The sequence below is a fragment of the Gossypium raimondii genome, chromosome 7 (genome assembly GCF_025698545.1).
Source record: "Gossypium raimondii isolate GPD5lz chromosome 7, ASM2569854v1, whole genome shotgun sequence".
Taxonomy (NCBI): Eukaryota; Viridiplantae; Streptophyta; class Magnoliopsida; order Malvales; family Malvaceae; genus Gossypium; species Gossypium raimondii.
The window spans coordinates 1,037,700-1,059,554 of record NC_068571.1 but is presented as its reverse complement, the minus strand read 5'-3'; the positions used below and the strand labels follow the sequence as shown (position 1 = coordinate 1,059,554).

At 34.2% G+C, this 21,855-nt stretch overlaps 2 protein-coding genes across 3 annotated transcripts; one reads left to right on the top strand and one right to left on the bottom strand.

The window, feature by feature from the left end:
• Nucleotides 1-8,352: 8,352 nt before the first annotated feature.
• Nucleotides 8,353-10,787, top strand: LOC105769320 (succinate dehydrogenase [ubiquinone] iron-sulfur subunit 2, mitochondrial). Its single transcript, XM_012589875.2, has 2 exons — nt 8,353-9,101; nt 10,459-10,787. The coding sequence occupies exons 1-2, from the start codon at nt 8,410-8,412 to the stop codon at nt 10,634-10,636; spliced, it is 870 nt and encodes a 289-aa protein (XP_012445329.1). The 5' UTR covers nt 8,353-8,409; the 3' UTR covers nt 10,637-10,787.
• Nucleotides 10,788-10,842: 55 nt separating this feature from the next.
• On the bottom strand, nt 10,843-14,471 carry LOC105769312 (protein WVD2-like 7). 2 transcript variants are annotated; one of them, XM_052633346.1, is made up of 9 exons: nt 14,237-14,471; nt 13,491-14,057; nt 12,856-13,218; nt 12,706-12,764; nt 12,543-12,617; nt 12,338-12,413; nt 11,552-11,614; nt 11,369-11,476; nt 10,843-11,288 (listed from the first exon to the last, which is right to left on the bottom strand). In XM_052633346.1, the coding sequence occupies exons 1-9, from the start codon at nt 14,303-14,305 to the stop codon at nt 11,055-11,057; spliced, it is 1,614 nt and encodes a 537-aa protein (XP_052489306.1). In that variant the 5' UTR covers nt 14,306-14,471; the 3' UTR covers nt 10,843-11,054. The 2 variants fall into 2 exon arrangements, with proteins under 2 accessions (XP_052489306.1, XP_012445315.1); XM_012589861.2 differs by having other exon boundaries at nt 12,338-12,440; nt 14,237-14,468.
• Between the last annotated feature and the right edge of the window lie 7,384 nt (nt 14,472-21,855).

The window sequence follows — 21,855 nt, the reverse complement described above, 5'->3', positions numbered from 1 at the left end:
GGCCCAAGCTATATGATGCTACATTCGTTGCCAAAGCAACAAACAGTCAAATTCATAATAAAATAATCATTCACACATACAATTCAATGTCAATCACATTCATTTCACGTTAAACAATAAATTTCAAGTCTTAATCGAGCTTATGAAAGCTCTTTTGTCAACCTAAGAACAAAATATAACAAAATTGTAAAGTTTTAAAAATTCAAGATCAGCGTCATGACGTCATCTCTTCCACGTTGTGACGTCTCCAAAACAGTATGTCACGTCATAACGTCACTTACTGTTTGTGGACATTGAGAAGAGGTAGGTTGGTCGTCAGCATGTGGACCTTGTTTTTGGCAAAAATGAACCATTTGGTCCCAATTCAAGTCCTAAACATCTACCTATTTGATTCAAGCCATAGCATACCATCATCATCAAGGGAAATTCATGCCAACAAGTCACCAAACCAATTTAAAGTAGACCTAAATCTATCATGACCCAAAATTAATTCAAAATCAAACCATGATATTTCATACATTCCATTACAACTTTACCTATGTCAAATTTATCAAAAACATTCTCTCAACTTCATTTCATTCAAATTTGCACATAGAACCTATATGGTCCCAAAATAAACAAAAGCAAATCACATACCAAATGCACAACTCAAACCAAATCATCATACATACAATTTCAATACATACTTCACATATAGCGTACCATTTTCACATGCCTTAGTTCAAATTAACCAATTCATATAACCCATAAGGTAGTTTTAACATGTCATACTAATCAAAAGAAAATCATCTTCCACAAGACATCAAGCTTGACCAAAACTATGCACAAACAAGCTTCAAATCAAGTGTTATATCCAAGGTTAATCATCTTCACCATTAACATGTAGTTACCAAAATCAAAATGCTCTTTTACACAAAATAACCCTTAGGTAAATGCCACATAGTCTACACTTAAAACAAACTTATAACTACTGTCTCGGGATAGTGTGCATGCTTCTCCGCTGATCCGGCTCGGCAGTTCTGCAAGCTGACATTTTAGTGGAATTGCTCACCCAAGCTAACCTTGTATCGAGGTTACCCGTCCGGGCTAAACCTACGATATGTATAACCCGAGAATCTGCAACAAATGGTAGATCTCATAACAACATGAAAATGTCGAATCAATTACATGTATAACCCCTAATGGCATGCCATACGTATTCTAAACTTTTACCAAGTTCACATGAACATTGTTGTCATATACATATCATTATCAAACTTGTACCAGTTGACATATTTCATTACAGATCCTGTAAATATTCAATTTTCATTTTTTCACTCCAAACCTTTTGTAATAGCCAATTTTCTCATGATTTTCAATTCAATCCATTTTAAGCCAAATATGCTAAATTCAATCAATGCACTTCAACCTAAACACATAAATGAAACAAAACGCAATTCAAACATAGCATAAAATAAATTAGTAAGTTCCATATGAACTTACTTGGTCAAAATATCATCAAATTGATTCTTCAAAGTCTAATCAACAATTTTAGTTTTCCCATGATTAATCTTGCTTTGATCCGATTCTTGATCTAATAGGGACCGAATGGTGAAAGCTTTGAAAGGTCTTTCTCCTTTCTCAACAATATAGGTTTGGCTATGGAAGGATGAGAAAGATGAATGTTTCTCTTTCCTTCCACTATTTCAACTATTTATACATGTATTAATCTTTGATTAGCCTAATTAACCTTATTTAAGTAAACATAATTTTAAGCTTAATTAAGCCTAAGTGAGATGTTTCATCATCCACTAATTCATATTATAAAATGGTTTAATTACCATTTGGGACCTTTGGTTATTTGCAGTTTAAGTTCTTAAGTCTTTGGCCAGTTAAAAATCTATAACGATTGGACTTTTACAATTTAGCTTAATTTTTATTGTCGACAAAGTATGGGAGACGATACCTTCAATTGTTGGGAGATCAGTTAACTGCTTGACAAATGATGTAACAGGCCAATTTTGCTCGGCCCACCATAAACCAAAAAAATAAAATAAATAAAACTAAATGAATAAAAGCCCAATTACAGATGGCCCAAATAAAAAAAAACCCTAATGGATCAGTAGCCCAATAACCTAAACCTTTTTCAAGAAACTAAAAACCCTAGCCTCAGTAGCCGCTACCTCACTGTGTACACCACCGAGGCCCTCATCCCGGGTTCGACGCATACTTGCACAAAAACTGCAAAGGCAAGGGTCTTCATCCTACCGTTGACCACGCACCATCACCTACAAAAAGAAAGAAACAAACTGTAGCAGAAAAAGCAAAAAAGAGGAAAATATATCGTAATCAATCGACTATAAAAAGCCTAAATAAACATATTGTAAGAAAGATTTTTTGGAAATAGAAATTGAATACAAAAAAAGAGGGGCAATTAACAAAATACAACATACAAAAATATCAAAGGTAATTTTTTTTTAATCTATTTTTTTATATAAAAACATAAAACAAGAAATAAAAAGGGTTCTTACCTCGACGCCATCGCCGGAGTCCCCTTTGACTTAAAAGGCTGCCACACCCTTGGGGGTTCACCTAAAACTATGTCAGGGACGACTGGAGGTCGAAAAGCTCTTAATTGTTACTGTTAAACTTTAACTGGATCTAGGGATTTCGACCCCAGATCCGGATTCCCCAGAAAATAGGGATGAAAATACCCCTTTTTAGTGATCTCTGGCCACCAGAGGAAGCGGTCTCCGTCGCTGATGATCGATGGCCACGGTGGAGACTCACCGACACAGGGCCAAATGTGGAAGAGACGAGAAAAAAAAACCTAAAGATTTTTTTAAAAAAACTAAGTTCAGAAATAAAATTTTAAGAATTTTTTTGCATTTATAATAACCAGGATACGACGTCATTTTCGCCAAGCTCTGGAAGCCTCAAAATGGTGTCATTTTAAATCCGACCCAAGACCCGACCCGAATGCTAGCAAGATTCGCGTGTTTTTGCGGTAAAGGTCTAATTGCAACCCTAGTCATTTTGCTTTTTAGGCAGTTTTCAATACAGTCCTGTTCTATTTTTTTATTTAGGCAGTTTTCAATACAGTCCTGTTCTATTTTTTTATTTTACCACTTTATTTTATTTTATTTTCATTTTGGTCCATGGCCATTTTTGGGAAATAGACACTCAAAACGGGGTCGTTTTGACACGACTCAAGACCCGACTTGAAAGCTGGCTAGATTCGTGTGTTTTCACGAAAATGGTCTATTTGTGACCTTGGTCCTTCCGCTTTCAAACTCCTTTTTATATGGTCTTAATTTCACTTTTTTTAATTTTTAGATTGCACCATTTGTAACAGCCCATTTTCAGTGAAATCAGAACAGTAGTTTTGGGACCACAAATCTGAGTCTGTAAGAAAAATTATTTTAATATTATTACATGGTCTGCATTATGATAGGAATGTCGTATAAAAATTTTGTTAAGAAAATTTTACCGATTACATGTCTAATTTGATAAAGGACCAAATTGCATAAAATGCAAAAGTTGAGTTCTAGTAGCTATAGGTATCAAATAGCTATGGAATTCAAAATTTGAGGTCCTTATATGGAAAATAGTCCATTAAGAGGAGTTAGTAGATAAGTATGATGATTCATCAATGGGAAATTAATTAAAGAAAATGACTAAATTAGAAAGTGAAATAATAAAAGATGATAAATGATAAAATAATGAAAATATCATCATATTATCATTTTTCCCAAATGAAAATCCATGGAAACCCTAGATATGGGTATTGAGTTCTAGCAAGCTTATTTGCTCAATTAGATCCAGATAAACAAAATACGGAATTAGATCGAGGAAAAGAGAAAGTGTCGGACTAGTGGACAACAAATCAACAAACACTTGTCAAGGTAAGTTCGTGTAACTAAGTTGTGTATATTTATATGTTTGAAATTAATGTTGTATATGTGAATTGTATAAATGTCATATGTATAAAATTGATCACATATCTGATAATACCTGATAAATAATAAGTCCTGTTTGGATAAATGAGATTCGATGGATACAAGGTTCCCGAATTGGTTGTGGTCCTGCATATGTTGCGAACGCACCACAGCTCGAAAGAGCATCCCGTTATTAGCTCTCATGAGCATCACGTTATTAGCCCTCTCGAGCTTCCCGTTATATGATTCTTGCGAGCTTCCCGTTAATAGCTTTTCAGAGCATCCCGATTAGTTGTGATTCTGTATGTATTGTAAACACACCACAGCTCTTATGAGCGTCCCGATATATGGCTCTTAGTGAGCTTCCCAATTAAAGGCTCTTTGTGAACTTCTCGATATATGGCTCTCCGGAGCTTTTCGATATTGGCTCGCTTAAACTTCTTGATATATGGCTATCCGGAGCTTCCTGATTATTGGCTCACGTGAAATTTCTGATTATGGCTCTTATGAGCTTCCCGTTATACAGCCCGGATAAGCTTCCCGTTACATGGCTCACATGAGCTTCCCGTTATATGGCTCGAGAGAGAGCTTCTCATTTATGTGCTCGTATGAGCAATTCCGAATATGAATTAACAAATTACAGTTTGTACAATTCAAGTGTACTACCTGTGTATCCATTGATATTTCTAATAAATTCAACGGGCAAAGTTTCTGACATGGGATAATCAGAATTTGAAATAAAATATTATGGAAATGTATATGTTATATGAATATATAATGTGGAAAACATATGTACATGAAACTTTGTTACATGATGAGCTCATTTTTTCTTTATATTCACATGAATTACATAACTAACATGTTTCTTGAGATTATATGTGTTTAGGCAAACTGTCAAATTTCTTTGGATGAATTTTGCATGCTTACTTTAAATGTAAATGAATGGTAAGTTAATTTTCCGTTATACAAACTTACTAAGCATAATATGCCTACCCTGTATTATTTTCCTTGTTTTATAGTAATTCGGAAGCTCGAAGTGGTTGGAAGCTGGTCGGAGCATCCTTCGGCTTATTTCGGTATATATATATATATAAAGAATTAGATTTCGGTATAATGGCATGTATAGGTGCAAATGGGTCTTTGATGACAAATATGTGTTTTGGTTACAAATAGCCATTGGAATGGCTTGAGTTGGACATACTTTTGTTATGTATATATTTTGTGTGGCTTCTTCATGTTTGTTGTGTTTGATGTGGTTGAGTGATGGATAAGTTATAGGCATATTGATGTATGAGATGAGATAGTATAGTTGGTATAAGTAAGCAAATAGATGTTTTGATTAATATGGTAAATTTGAATGTTGAGAAATGAGGTATATACTTGGTTGTGGTTTATTTTAAATGTCTTGGATTGGTTATTGAATGTGTTAAAAATGTTAATGTAGGTGGAAGACCAAATCGGTGAGAAATATGGCTTAGAAATGGTCTTAGTTCGTCCACACGGGTAGAGACACGAGCGTGTGTCTCAGCCGTGTGTGACACACGGCCTAGCACATGGACGTGTGTCTTGGCCGTGTGTCCCTTGCTTTTTAAAATTTTCAAAATAGAATGCTTAGAATTTCTCACACGGCCTGGCACACGGGAGTGTGGCTTGGCCGTGTGACCCCTACATCTATTTAATGTAAATTTTCATATTCACATGGCCTGGCACACGGGTGTGTGACTTAGCCATGTGACTCAAGTCAGAGAGTTACACGGATACTAACACGGGCTGGGACACGGCCGTGTGCCCTATTTCGAATGCCTTCACGGCTAGTAACACAGGCATGTCTATTAGCCATGTGAGCCACACGGCCTGACCACACGAGCGTGTGCACCCTTCACCTAGGAAAAATTTTAAAATTTCGCGAAAAATTCTCTAAGTACCCGGTTTAGTCTCGACTTGTTTCTAATGTATGTTTTGGGCTTCGATGGCTCATATAAGGGACTTTATGAATAATATCTTATATGAATGTTAAATAATATGAAATGTATGTATTTGATTTGTTTATTCCGGTAATGCTCTGTAACCCTGTTCCAGTGACGGATACAGGTTAGGGGTGTTACACCATTTAGTTTAAATTTGTTTTTGATTTAGTCCTTCGTATGCTGACCCCTTGGGGAATGACGCGTGTCCTGGAGTTTTGGGATAATTTCCCATTTAGTCCCTATTTCTTTTCGCGCATTTCATTTTGGTCCTTTATTCCGTTTTATTAGTTTGTTTTTTATTATTTACAATCTATACCCCTAATTTCATTTAAATTTCAATTTAATCCTTTGCTTATTTAACTTCAACCTTTTTGCAAACTGTTTCTATTATTATTTATTTATTTATTTACTTACTTACTTATTTTTATAAATATACTTAAAATTAGATTGTATACATTCTTTTATTTGTGCTTTTTCAATTTATTATTATTTTCCTTTTTGTTCTTGTTATTTTATTATTTCTTTTATTATTTTTGGCACTTTCATGTCATGTCTATTTATCTTTTAATCATACATGTTCCATTTTATTTTATTTTAAGTTACCTTATCTATTTTATTATTATGATATGATTAATAATATTATTATTATTACATTATTGTTATTATAATATTCCTTTATTTATCAATTATTTATCATTCTAATATTCTACCCATATAGCCATTTTATATTATTTCATTATCACTATATCATACATTGTGTTTAAACATATTTGCCCGTTTCACACTATGCCCGAATAAACTAAATATTCATCATTTTAAGTGTTACATTAATTTTTATTCGATGCATAAAAAGGGGAATTTCAAAACTAATGCAACATTCTTATTTAGAGATTAGAAATCATACCCTAATTTACGGGGTTTGATTTTCTCTTTGAACCTAAATAATTGAACATCCTTTTAAAACTAAAAACACATGATATTTAAACAATAATTAAATAATGAGCAATTTTATTTTCAAGAATTCAGGATGTCGTGTCCTAACTTACGGGACATGACCTTTTCATTTTGGTTATCTCGAAATAAGAAGGTTTCTTATATAAGTTTTGACTTAACTAAGTGATTTAATTAAAAAATCATGCAAAGAGGGATCATATTTAAATTTTTGAATTTTCAACACTAAGACACCAAGTAATCATTTTGGTACCAACTTTGGGTGTTATGAGGGTGCTAATTCTTCCTCGTACGTAACTGACTCCCGAGCCGTTTTTTTCAGATTTTTGTAGACCAAAAATAATTTAAACATTTTAGTAATGTAATAAAACTTTGAGGTGATCCGATGACACCTAAATAAAAGGGATTGGTGGTGACTCCATTTTAGCTCTTTTTAAAAATAAAAGTCGATTTCAAAAAAGATTTCGACAAACGACACTTCGAATTCGAAGACTTCTCCAAAAGAGTTGACCCCTCTTAACAATATTTAATATTTTTATTTACATTACTTGAACATATAAATAAACATATTTATAAATATTATTAATTGTAATGAATTGCATATAGTAAGACAATTTTACATAAATTTAATTTAATGTCCAAAAAATCATTTTGTTTGCTCATTATAATTTATTTTATTGGCATCATTATTTTTTATCCAAAAATAAATCTCACCATTGATTTTAATCTTATTGCTACGATCACTAATCTCACCGCTACAATAATTGATCTCATTGATATAGTTGTCTTTAATCTCACTAGAATCAATTTCACTATCCAAACCCAGAATTTTGAAGAAGTCGAATTCAAAATCATCCAAACCCAAAAACCAAACTTTTGGAGTGTTTTTATGTTTAGGATTAATGCATTATTTGGGTCTTCAACTTAGTAAATATTTTCATAGAACCCCTTTTTTTTCAAATTTTCCCTTGACCTAGATAATTGTTCCCACATTGGGGATTAAACTGTTTTTATCCAAACTTGGATCTATGCAGAAACAATTGTCTAGTTCAATAATTAACTTAGGAAAAAAAAATTTAGACCCAATATAAAAAAAATTGGCAAATTCAGATACTAACTTGGATCAAAAAGTACTTTAAATCTTAATACAAGAACAATTGTTAAATTCAAGCCTCAAATAGTCCATTAAGTTTATTACAATCTTTGGGCCCAAAACTTCAACCCAAACTCTCATCATCATCAAATGTAATAGCTTTTTTTCCCTTTGTTTTACCCAAAAATACCCAAAATCTTAAGCCCAAATATCTCATAGTTTCCAAAAACATTATTATCCAATAATAATCGGCCGCGTGTATAAATATGATTTGCCGCCATGCTAAGCACACGCCCTAGAAAATAATAGAAAGAAATGTATGCTCCACGACAAATCCACGTGAATCCCTAACCTACGGCCCACATTCATCCACGTCACCAAACCGACTTTAAAAAGTCTATCCAATCCACGGCACTTTTCCCATAATTTATTTATTCATTATTCAACTGCCTGCCACTGCACTTTTCCTTTTCCCGAAACAATGGCGACCAATTTGATCCGTCGAGCGATGAACATGACGTCACGTTTTCCGTCATCGACAGTGGCTCCAGCGTCGCGGCTGGTGTTGGACCGTCCTTACGCCACCGAAACGGAAGCTCAAAAGGTGGAACCGAAAGCCTCCTCCGGCAGCGGCGGCACCAGCATGAAAACCTTCCAAATCTATCGATGGAACCCAGATAATCCTACGAAACCCCAACTTCAAGACTTCAAAATCGACTTAAAAGAATGCGGACCCATGGTGCTTGATGCCTTGATCAAGATCAAGAACGAGATGGATCCATCGCTCACCTTCCGTCGTTCCTGCCGTGAAGGGATTTGTGGCTCTTGTGCAATGAACATCAACGGTTGTAACGGGTTAGCATGTCTTACCAAGATCGAATCTGGACCGTCGGAAACGACGATCACGCCGTTGCCGCATATGTTTGTGATTAAAGATTTGGTGGTTGATATGACTAATTTTTATAATCAATATAAGAGCATTGAGCCTTGGTTGAAGAGGAAGAATCCGCCACCGACGGCGGGGAAAGAGATTCCGCAATCTAAAAAGGACAGAGCCAAGTTAGATGGGATGTATGAGTGTATCTTGTGTGCTTGTTGCAGTACCAGCTGTCCTAGTTATTGGTGGAATCCTGAATCTTATTTGGGTCCTGCTGCTTTGCTTCACGCTAACAGGTAATCAAAATAATGAATTTTTTGGGTTTCCTTTGTTAATTTATATCAACGATGGTTCTTGTGTTTGGGTTTTGGGATTTATTTGATTGGTTGTTAGGAAAAAAACTAAAAAAGCTAGCTTTATCTTCAGTCATTAACAGAAAGGGAAGTTATGTTAATGGCGGTTTTGGGATTTATTTGGTTGATAACTGAAAAAGAAGGGGAAATGTAAAAGCTTTTGACAGTGATTATTTCAATTCCTATTCTAATTAATCATTTTGAAATTAGGGTTTTATGATTGATTCTTTGAAGTTTAGCTTTATATTAATTATTTGAATTTTGATAGTTAAATTTTAGTACTTTATTGGGAAGTTCTGATTTTGTTCATTGTCAGTTTTGTATAGAGCAAATCTTAGGCCATAAATGTAGTTTTGATTTGTTAGATCAGCATTGCAAGTGCTTTTTGTTTATTCATCTTGTCACTTCTGTTTGAAGTTTTTGCTAATTCCACTACTAGGTTGAGATTAGTGTTGTACTCAATACTCGCTTAGTATGCTGTCTTTTTAGGTTAGAGTACCATGGAGGTCCCTATTTTAGTTGTTAGATTGCATTTTGCTTCCCAGACTAAAAACATAAGCAAATTAGTTCCTATGCATTAGATCAGAGAGCCAATTGGTCATTGGTGTTAAAAATTTCATCTATTTATATTGTTAAAAACTGGCGTGGTTGATGAAATGACCGGAGAATGACATGTGCTGTGTTGCTGAAGTATAAAGACCAATTTTTAATATTAGAAATGGATGGAATTTCTAACAACAGAAGGACCAGTTTGCTCAGAGACTAATTTGCTCTCTTTTTTAGTATAGGGGGCAAAATGCAATCCCGACTTCTCATACAAGGTCTTCTATAGTACTTATACTGTCTATGCTACTCTACTCGAGAGGGTATTTTTGGATACTAAAGAGAGAATGAAGGGTTAGGACAACAGAGAAGCTTTACATATGTCCATAAAATCCAATATTCTTAAAAGAGTAAAATGTTTCCTGAATTTTTGTTGTAGATATGCAAAAGCTAATGCTTAAACCTTTAGTATTGGAAAGGTTCAATTATTGATGCTTGGTTATCTTGTTTATTCAATAAATTCTTGTAGCTTTTATAAATTCTATAATCAAGTTTGGTTTTAGGTCTTGATGGATATTGATTACAATCACCTAGGTTTTACTAACTAGTGTTTTTGCTTATTAATTTTAATGCTTTCCCCTCTTAATTATGTCTAGTTCTTATATGATATATTGTTTTTCTCTGAGAATGTGAAAGATAATTGATTACCTTTTAAGTTTATGAAGAGCTTCTTAACCATATACTCTCTGATATGCAGATGGATAAGCGATAGCCGTGACGAATACACAAAAGAGAGATTGGATGCCATAAATGACGAGTTTAAGTTGTATCGTTGCCATACGATATTGAATTGTGCTCGTGCTTGCCCGAAGGGTCTGAACCCAGGAAAACAGATCACAAACATCAAGCACCTTCAGCTGACTGGTGGTGCTTAAAGTTTCAAACTTCACAATAAATTGTTGTGTATTTAAAACCAGTTAATCTGGATCCTTGAACAATTTGTTTCAAGTTAAGGATGCCAATAATTGTATTCTGTATGTAGACCTTATTTTCATTTGATATAATGCCAAATTTGATAATTTTATAGCTGGTTTCAATGTGTTACTTCTATGAATATGTTCTGTTTGTTTTAACAGTAAGGTTTTTGAAGAATCATATCTCATATCAACATTCGAATACGTTCGAAGGAACAAGTTTTGACAATATGTAACTAAATAGTACTCTACTAATATGAATTTGCTAAGCTTTAGGAGTAGTTTCTTTTGTTGTACAGCCTCTCCATTTCATCCAATTCCCGGCATTGAGTAGTATTGTGGGATTCATACAATGGACATGCCAAATTCTACAATTTAGTCAAACCTTATGCTGGATATTTGGAGATGTGTTCTCATGAGCAGACATTGCAATTCGTGAAGCAAGAGAACGAGCTGAAGTTCGGTTTTTCTTTTCTGAGACATGCATGAAGCAACTGTTCTTAATTGAAGACTTCCGATGGGGAGGAACAGAGCTTTTGCTTTCAACAATGCTTGCTTTGCAGGGAGTAGATTTTCTTCCTATGCCAGGTGATTCAGGTTTTGTCAATGGAACCTATGATAGAAACAATTTAGCTTATGTATGAATAATATAGAATCCATGTTTGAACAAAATGAGATAACTAGCTTGTTTACCTTTTGAATCTGATCTTTAGGTGTTCTTTCTTTATAAAAATCCGGCAATGGTCTTGCCTTGAAGCAAAAGCTTTGTCGTAGTTTCTTGAATTCGGTCCCTGCTTTGTCCTGCAACAATACCTATTTAGCTCAGATATGCTCTTCTTGAAGATATCATTTGATCCTATACAAATAAAAAGTAACCTTGAGTGTTGTTTGCTGTTGTACTTTTTGCTCCTGAATAACATTGAATTTCTCTTCAAGCCTCTGAAAAGAAAAGGATGGAGAAAATGTGTAGAATTAATTCATTGAAGAACATCATATTCATCACACAGGTAAAAGTACCACAACACCCCCTGTACTATAACACTGGCTTGCATTTTAGCCCTTCTACTGAAATAATAGGCAAATTAGCCCTTGTATGTTAGATGAGTGAGCAAACCAACCCCTCTATCAAAATTTGGTGTTTATATATAAGGTATAATAACAATTTTAGCTCTCAACCTTCATGCATTTATTCAATTTGACCCCTACTCCTTTATCAATTCGGTATTGTTATTTTTTCACAAAAATTTTATAATTTATTTTTATAAATTTTGTTTATATTTTTTCTGTTTTTTCACTAATTTTTAAATTTTAAAAGGGCTTAATTGATTTTTTTTTTAATTTGTTACTGAGGCTTTTTTGACCCTTTAGCCTTGTTAGTTTCAAAAAAGTCTTACTTCCAATAAAAGAGTAGGGGTCAAATTGAATAAATAAATAAAGGTTGAGGACTAAATTTGTTATTATACCTTATATATAAACACCAATGCAAACAATTAATGGCGCAATTTTAACAAATAGGCTATTTCGCTCATTCATGCCCATTTTTCCAGTAGAAAAGCTAAAATGAAATCCAGGATATAGTACAGGGGGATTTTGTGGTACTTTCACCCCATCATACACGACACAGTAAATGTAAAACAAATAGTTTATGTTTGAGAGCCTTGCCTGTTTTCTTCTAGCAGCTCTTTCTTCAGTTCTCAAGTTGAAAGATGCAAATATACCAGGTGACTGTGATTTGTTTCTGCAGGCAGTCAAAATCTTTGAACAACTACCATAAAAAGAAAAAAAAAATCAGGACTTGTAACATTTACAAGCAGGTAAGCTGACTATGAACAATTTGTTGTTATAAAAGAGAAAAGAAGCTTCTCACTCTGTATGAAGAAAGTTCCATTTTCCACGAGCTGTTTTGCTGACACTGGCTGAGGAATTAACTGGTGTTCTAGCACTGTAATGCATACAAATGATAAAGAGTTTGTAATGATAAATGTTCCATACATTTCCAAGTTTCAATAACTACCTATATCGGAGTATACCTTTGGTTTTCAGACCAGGGGGTGGCCGAGGATTGTTTCAGTTTTCCACTTATAGACACCTGCAGTCCATAAATGAAACACAGTTCATCAACCATGGCAACTAGAACTAGAACTAAACACAGTACTATAAATTGGATAGAAAAAGAGCACCTGGTTCGGAGTCCTTAAAGGTGTAGGACAGTCTTTAGATGCTTTAGAATTTGAATCAATTCTTGAACCATCAATCTTTCTGATGATAGTGGAAGTAAATTTACTGAATTCTTTTGCATGGGTGAAGTTGATTGACTTGTGACTTGATTTTGGTGTTGATCTCTTTCTTTCAGATATGTCCATTGCAGACTTCTTGGTCATTGGAGTGAGATTGTTTCCATTGTTGGGTCGAAGAGGAGCTTTGAATTTTGCAGGTGAAGATGGCATCTTGGATGTTCTTGCATTAGCAAACACCTTTGAAGAAGATTGGGAAGGTTTCATCCTGCTCGTTACCTCAAATTCATCTTCATTTGTTTTGCCACCCTGCATCATGACAACAACAACGCAAAGCTATGTTACTCAGACTCGAGCTGTGAGTACCAGATAGCATAAATGTTGGTAGATGTACCATGGAAACCCCTGTACTAAGAATTAGATTGCATTTTGCCCCTTTACTCAAAAATTGGGCAAATTAATCTCTATACGTTAAATCAAAGATCTAACTTACCCATTTTCTCTTAAAAATCCATTTTTTAGTAGAGGGAGCAAAATGCAATCTAACTTACTTTTACCCATAAATGTTTAACTTTTTTTACCTTAAGTAGAGGTTTCTCCATTTGAGTCCCTTCACTAAGCTCCAATTCTTTGTCATCTCCAAGTAGTCTTGACTGGTTAACTTTAACACAATTGTTCTTCACTTGGGTTGTTTCTTTAACCTCTAAATCTGTAATTTCAGCCTTATCAACAACCACCCCATTCTTTTCAAATGCTTCATTTTTCATATTATTCTCCAAAAGAACTTGGGGTTCATCAACTGAGCTGCTTTGAACCTTCACAAATTCTGAATTATTCTCTTTACAATCATAAATGGAGCCAGTTTCTGCCATTTGAGGGTTTGGGTTTTGAGCTTCACTTTCAGTAGCATTAGTGGCAGCAGCAGCATTAGCTTGTTCAAGCAAGGCAGCTGCTTTCCTAGCAGCAAGGGTCTTATAATGAGCTTCAAAGAAAGCTTTTTTTTGAGCTACTGAACCAGGCCTAGCATATCTCTCAGCTTCTTCAACATATTTGTTATGAGAAAAGGTTGACCATTTTTCCCAAGCTAAAGATTCAGACATGAATCTGCCAAATGAAATTGACTGTCCAAGACCATGAATTGGGTTTCCCTAAAAAAACCCCCCAAAAAGAAACCGTTTTTAGTGAAGTAGGACCAATAAAGGAAGAATCGTTAATGGTTTTTTTCAATGAATTATTAACATCCAAAAGAACAATCATAGAGTTGAAGAAAGACAAAGATTTTATTATTAAAATTTCGCTTAATTCATATGATAATGTATGAACTGACCTCTTTGGCTTCATTGGGAAGGCCTGCAGTGTAAGAAAATGGTTGCATGAGACACGTTGAGTCCCCCATGTTTGCAAAAATGTTTCCTTTGGCAAAAGCCCTTTCTCTCAACTATTAAAAAAAGGGGAAATACAATAACCCCATTTAAATTTGAAATTCAAAATGAAAAAATAGCAATAATGGAAGCCATTGGAGATGAAAAAAAGTAAATCTTCAGGAATTTTTTAATTATTATCTAAAGTGGGGTCATAAACCAACAGGTTCCCATGTTTTTAAAAGGAGACCCTTTTTTCAAGGCCCACTAGTTGAACTCATGGGAAAAAAAAATGAAATCTTTAACGTCCACAATATTGTTGGGAAAAATTTTGAATTTAAAGATAATTGGGGCAGTTTGAATTTGGACACTGAAACAAGAACCCCATCATCATCACGAAAATGTTTTAAGGTTTGGTCTGGATTTGTAATTAGGTTAAATTTTGCTATTAGTACCCGTACTTTGCGAAAGTTGTAGATTCAGTCTCTATACTTTTTAAATTGATTAATTTTAGTCTCTATATTTTTTGAATTTTAAAATTTTAGTCTTGACCCAAACAGTAAATGTTAAATGTGTTTTGTCTAAATTCAATTATTAGGCTTGTACTATAGTATAATTGCGTGAATTCTGAAATTTTAGTTTTAACGCAAACGACAGTAACTGAATTTTTAATGAATAATATGTGGAAATAACAAGTTAACATAACATTACACAATGATAATATATTTGACACATCAAATTTTAGAAATAACATAACTTAATGAATTTAACAGTTATCATTTGGTGAGGGCTACAATTTTAAATTTTGACAAATATAAAAACTAAAAATAACCAAATTGAAGTATAGAGACTAAATCTACAACTTTCGCAAAGTATAAGAACTAATAACAGAATTTAACCTTGGAAATATTGTTTTATGGTCGCTTTTTTAAGCAAACTCAAACATCTCTATGCTTTTCTTAACCTTAAATTTGGCCAAAAACAAAGTGAAAAGTTGGTAGGTTCCTTGGATGTTCCAAGTTGAACAACCAGCAGTTGAAACATCAGTGTGAAGTAACAAAAAATTGGGATTTGGGGATTGAATTGCTAGGGAATTCTTGCAAGTTTCACAATCATCGTATTCTTGCATCGTATACAAATTCGTGTACATCAAGAGTAGATATACTCTAGCTTTCATGAAGGTGACAATTGGCAAGCAAATACTCAATTTCAAATCGTCTAAGTATCATAGAGCGTTGTTTATAAGGTGTATTGCATTTTGCCCTTTATTCGAAACATGAACAAATGCGTCTATGTATATTGATTCAAAGAATAAATTAATTTTTTTAAATAAAAAAATTTGTTCTTTTCTACTATTAAGTGTTAACATGACGTGCCGTATGTATTTCATGCTGACATGGAAGGACTAATTAAAGTAAAATGGATGAGATTTTTAACAAAAGAATTGTATGAAAATTTAGATAGATGATGAAGTAGATGAAATTTTTACATGGAAGGACTAATTCAAGCCACCAAAATTGATGAAATTTTTAATAGAATGACTAATTTACTTTCTTTCTTTTTTTTATCTAATATACATGGACTAATTGCTCTCTTTTTTAATAGAGAGGGGCCTCCAATGTACTATTACCATCTCAAGCATCCAATTCATTAGAAATGGGGTTTAGCCTACCATAATTGCAGTGTAAGTTTAATGAACCCAAAAGGAGGTAAAAGTACTATAGATAATTTTATGTTAGGAGTCAAATTACATTTTGCTCCTTATTCAAAAGATAAGTAAATTAATCTTTATATGTTAGATTAAAGAGTAAATTGATCATTTCATTAGAAATTACATCTATTTCTACAATTAACGTAACATCCCAAAAAATTGATATATTATAAAAGTAGAGTTAATAATTCAAAATCAAGGGTCAAAGTGTAAAAATAAGAAATTTAAAGGATCAAGATTTAAAATAACCTAATTTATTATGATATGGAATTGACATGTAATAAGTGGAGAAATAAGAGAGATTAAATCGCAATTTTATCAAAAGTAAGTAGTGACTTAAAGATGGAATTTTGAAGAAACATGAAGGATAAATAGTCGTTTAGTAAGAAAGATAGTTTTTGAGTGTAATGATGATATGTGAGATATTTTGAATAATTTATTTAATTAAATAATATATTAATATTAATTAAATTAATTTTTTATATATTTTAATAATGAAATGATAATATAAAATATTCTTCATCTTTCCCTTTCCAACGTGAATGGAAAAATGATTGAGGGAAAGACTTTCCTTCTTTACAATTTGGTCCTTATCATGAAATCTTAACTTTTCTCTTAAATTATTTGATAATTTTCATAGTCACTCAAAAGGAGAAGTGAAGTAAAGATACTAGAGAATATGTTCATCAATTTAGAAACAAGAAATTGATAAATAAAAGTGAAGAAAATTAGAAAAAAAAAAAAAGAAGAAGGAAGGATCGTAATGAAAATGAGAAAGAAATGGAAATGAGGAAAAAGGAAGAAACTCTTGACGGAAAAAGAAAAGGTAAGTTTTCATACAAACCATACTTATATTCAATAAATTGAATTAAATATATTGAAAATAAAATGTATGAAATGTGTATTTTAATCTAAATTCTTGAAATAGAAAGTATTTAATGAAGCATGACATGTAACTGAATTGTGAAATGTATAAACTATTTTAGCTCATAAATAGTTCTAATCTGAATTCAATTGTTACAGTAAGAGTGAAATGGTCTTCAATAATCAAATAATATGATAAATCGATCTGAAGTTTCTGTAATTGTTCTGGCAACGAATGTGACATTCTGGTACCTTGACTCGATTATCCAGTCGGGTACAAGGGTGTTACAATTAAAAATTAATTCTTGTACGTTACACGTAACATGTCACATTTTTAACAATGAAAATAGATTTTTTTTAACAAAATAACCAATTTACTATTTAATCTAACATAAAAAGATTAATTTGCCCATTTTTTGAGTATAGGGGGGAAAATCCAATCTGACTCCTAATGTCACGGAACGTGCAAAGGAGTCCGTAATCAAGGCATACATTTACGATCCATCTTGTTCATTGGGAGGTCATTTGCCTTGAAGGGCTAACTCATTGTTTAAAAAAGACTCGAGGCCTATACACTTAGATCCTGGTTAAAATATAAACAATATAGTAACTTGTATCTTTACCAGAATAATTATTATAAATTCTAAAGGATAAGAATGTATAGAATTTAAATCCTCTATACTATTGATTATAAGGGAGCTCAATTATAAATAAAATCATTCACTTTCATCAATATGAACATGTTGCAAGGGCTCCTCAATACTTTATCCATAATATGCCGAAAGTAACGCTAACTCGCGATTTGTCAAATTTAAGTTTTAATCCCGTGACACTAGTACAAGGATGTACATGATAGTTTTACCAAAAAGAATAGTTCTTCTAATCTCTATGTCGTTGGCATTCACTTCATAATGTTCATCTTCTCAACTATTTATTATACTCTACAAATTAAGATGCCTCTGACTTACGGGTTTGTCCATCGCGATCATTCATCTTTAAGAATCCAATATAAGATCTTCTCCTGTTTTTGTTACTTTTACCTTTTAACGATCCCTTGCTTGTATAACCAGAAAACACCACTAACATGACTGACATAAAACCAATCCCAAAAAACACCCATAATCGAACGATCCATAACATTAATGTACTAAACAGGCCATCCGTAACTTTAGTTCGAGATGATTCCCGAGAATGATTTCCGAACATCGAATCGCTTTTCATATCGTAGTTCTCACCAAGCCTACCGAATCTCCTTGAACTTGAGACATTTGTTGTTGTATTCGGCTTTGGATTGGGTAATGCAGTAGGGTCAGCGCAGTTACTTCTCTTGTGATGCAAAAGCAATGCTTTGTTTAATGTTTTCGCATATTCAATGCTGAGCAGGTCTTGTTGAAGTTAGTTCTCATCGATTTGTTCGAGTGTTGAAGGATCAGGCGGGTCTGGAAACATAGCCTAGCATCTGTTCACCATATCGACCTCTCTCCAGTTCGCCTTATCAAAGCTCCAATTCCAAACCATAGTGGAAAACTCTGTATTGCACATCAGGTTGAGGAACATAACCTGGATATATTAATATCTCACTACTTATCCGACGTCGTAACTTCAACTGCATGACAAGAGGATACCATTAAAACTAAACTCAAAACAGTAAATATCGTTGTTCCGAAGAAGTTGACTGAAAATCATACCTCAGCTGCACCAAATGAGTGACCATACATTTCACTGATCCACCCAAATTAATATGTATCTCCGGTGATGTTTGTTGCATAATGAGCTCCGTCAGCTCGGACCCCCTCGGTTTTAAGCAACCATAGTAGCACAAATGCCCAGAGATCATCAATATGCATGACTATAACACCTCCAACTTTGTCGCAAGCATCAGGATGGCGAGTATGAATTTTTGCAAGCTCGTTGTCGCAGCCGATAAGGTAACTATCATGCAAAGCCATAAAATAAGTAAAGTTCATACGAACTTGAAGGGGATAAGATTCATAAGTGGTAAATCTAGAAAGAATGTGAAGGAAGACCTTAATCATTGTTCTCGACTTACTCGTAAGGGGTAGAAACCGTCTGTCACGTGCTGCTTTGAACTCCCACGGTGTAATCGGACCTCTCAATATCATGTCAGCATCAAGAATAACTATGTACTCGGCATCGGTGTTTACATGGTTGCAGCAGGTTTATTAGTTGCTGGATACCTGAAATGGATCGAGTAACAACAAGAGTTCATTCTCTGCCTTCAAGTTCGTGAAATATGCTAATTTCAAAAGACGTAACCCGATAACATTGCATTAACTGTTCGAGACTTGAGCCACTTCACCCAACAATAGCCATATGTTAAAAGGAAGTGGGTTATTTCAGTGAACCAACATAGGTAGCAGGCTTGTCAGCAAAACGTGGCAAAGATGACAAACACAAAATCGTCCGCACGAGTTTTCATGGCTTAAACGAATACATAAGCTTAGAATCGAACCGAATATCATTTCAAAACTGATAAGACATAAGCTTAGAATACTGCTGCAAGCGAGAGCTCTAAAGAAAATAACAAGACATCTAGTGGATGGTGGCTCATCGAAGGGACATAACGAGCGGGTGGTAGGTCATGACCTTTATATTGCTTTAAGTCTTCATCCGTACAGCTGAGAAGACGTGATATTTTCAGGCTGGCCACTGAGGTGGAAACTGTGCATGAGTCCTACAGCCTGCCAGTCGAAATATGGAATACATTCCGTAGAAAATAGTGTGAATTTTTTTATATTGTTTTGTGGGTTCACTGATTTCTTTCCCCTCCTCGGCCAACTCAGTTTGTACTGTACGAGGAGTAAGAAGCTTCGGGTGAGTTAGTTCCACAAAAGTTTTGCTTTTCAAAAAGCTTAGATATTTCGACCACTTTGGCATTGGGCATCCATGTCTGGCATGTTGTAAGAGAAGACCCTCATTCATCGTATTAATACACTCTATACTCAAAAACAAGCCACGCCTTTTATTTGGATCCGGTTCCATAGCTTTCACCTGCGTAAGATGCAATAAGACAGTTTTATACGTGCAAGCATCATCAGATATAATCACGATGTTTAGTTTACGGAAAAGGACAATGCCATGCCTCAAATTTATTTCATTGTAAGAAAAAAATGCATTGCATGTAGTGATTCTTTCATCCTAGATCTAGAGATTAGCATACCTCCCTAGGATAAGGAGGTTTGGGAAAGAGTTGCCTGCAGTCATAAACAATACCATCTTCATGGTGTTCTAATTTACTGAAAGACCGGTTCCCGATACTAAATGGCAAGCTGTAATGTAGAAGAATAGGCTCAACACCGAGTCATGGAGTATATCCAGGGTAGATCATCAAGTCCTCATTGATCTTATGCCTACGTCCAGCCTGAAAAGCAAAGACGGATATAGAAAAATCACAAACAGTACAGCTGAAAGGGAAAAAATCTTTCTGCTCTTTATATGTGGGCTAAAATTGACAAAGATCGTACCTCTGCAACGCCGAATGCGTAACCATACATCTCACTAATCCAGCCTTCCCCATAGATGTCACCGGTTATATTAGTCTCCCAGTGAGCTCGATCTTCATGTACTTCTTCGGTCTTGGAAAGCCACAAAGATGCTAGAACTCGAAGATCGTCCATGTGCATGGCTAAAAGCCCACCAACCTTGTTGCAAACTTCTGGGTGTTCTGTGTGCAATTTGGCTAGAATATTATCACATCTTACCAAGTACCTGAAAGAAACAAAGAATTACGAACATCTCAGAACATTGAAAAGATGAATGTCGAAGCAGTGTCACAAGTACATTCCTTGGTTTGGCATACTATGAATAAATAATGAAAAGTTTGGTACCCGTAATAAGCAGCAACAGGCCTGCCTCTCTCGGCACCAAGTTCTCAAGGTATAATCGGACCTCAAAGGATCATATCTGCATCCAAAATTACGACCCAATCAACATCTTGTGCATCTTTACTATGTTTTAGCCAGTGGACAACTCCAGCAGGCTTGTTCATTGCAGGGTACCTGTAGAATTTAATGAAACAATGTATGTTATTCCACCAGGAAGTTCTAGACTCGAGTCAGAAATAGTGCAAACGCTTCTTTGATCCAAATCATGTTAAAATACGAAAACTCCATTACCCCCATACAAAGACTTACTTCAATCAGAAAGGACACATTATAAGCTGTATGCTACAAGGGAATGTGAAGTAAACATGAAACAATGAAAGATTTTCATCAGTCTTCAACATTTAAACATATGAAAACAGGATTTACTAAACAGTATTTCATTCAGAAACCAAATCTTTTGTTTCAATTGATGTAAGAAAAATGACAACAAAAACCAACTAACCCAATAACAACTACACTTGCAATTTGTTACACCTAACCACATCATGACCCACTTGGAAGTCCCTCCTATTATATCCAAGGCCTTCGTGAGTTTACTACTTTCATTTTAATTCTGCACGCTAGCATCAAGTCACATTCTATCACATCTAAATAGAGTTTTTTGTAATCTTATTAGGAATCTTACATGATAAGATATTCATTTAGTAAGGCCTACACCAAGTTCGATCAAGTGGCATCTTATTACATCTTAATAAAGTTTTCTATGACCTTACTTCAAACTTTACACAATAAGATACTCATTAAGTAGGGTCTACACCAAAATTTATCAAGTGACAGTTTATCACATCTCAACCGAATTCTTCATGACCTTACTACAAACCTTACATAATAAAATATCTATTTTGTGGGGTCTACACCAAACTCCATCAAATCACATCAAACATGATATTACTACAAACCCCACTTAATAATATATTTATTTAGTGAGGCCTACACCGTACTCTAGTAAATCATATCTTATCACATTTTAATAGAGTTCTCCATGTCCTTATTACAAATCCTTCATAATAAAATATTCATTTAACAGAGTTTACACCAAATTCTATCAAGTCACATATTAAAAACGATCTCCACAAACTTACTAGAAACCCTACACAATAAAATA

What these genes read in the sequence shown, in the direction of transcription:
- LOC105769320 (XM_012589875.2), top strand. Translation starts at nt 8,410, where the DNA reads ATGGCGACCAATTTGATCCGTCGAGCGATGAACATGACGTCACGTTTT. An exon ending in GCTTTGCTTCACGCTAACAG is followed by an intron (nt 9,102 to 10,458) that starts GTAATCAAAATA and finishes TCTGATATGCAG; the next exon opens with ATGGATAAGCGATAGCCGTG.
- LOC105769312 (XM_012589861.2), bottom strand. Translation starts at nt 14,305, where the DNA reads ATGGGGGACTCAACGTGTCTCATGCAACCATTTTCTTACACTGCAGGC. An exon ending in TGGAGAAACCTCTACTTAAG is followed by an intron (nt 13,219 to 13,490) that starts GTAAAAAAAGTT and finishes GTCATGATGCAG; the next exon opens with GGTGGCAAAACAAATGAAGA. An exon ending in CTAAAGATCAGATTCAAAAG is followed by an intron (nt 11,289 to 11,368) that starts GTAAACAAGCTA and finishes TTTCTATCATAG; the next exon opens with GTTCCATTGACAAAACCTGA.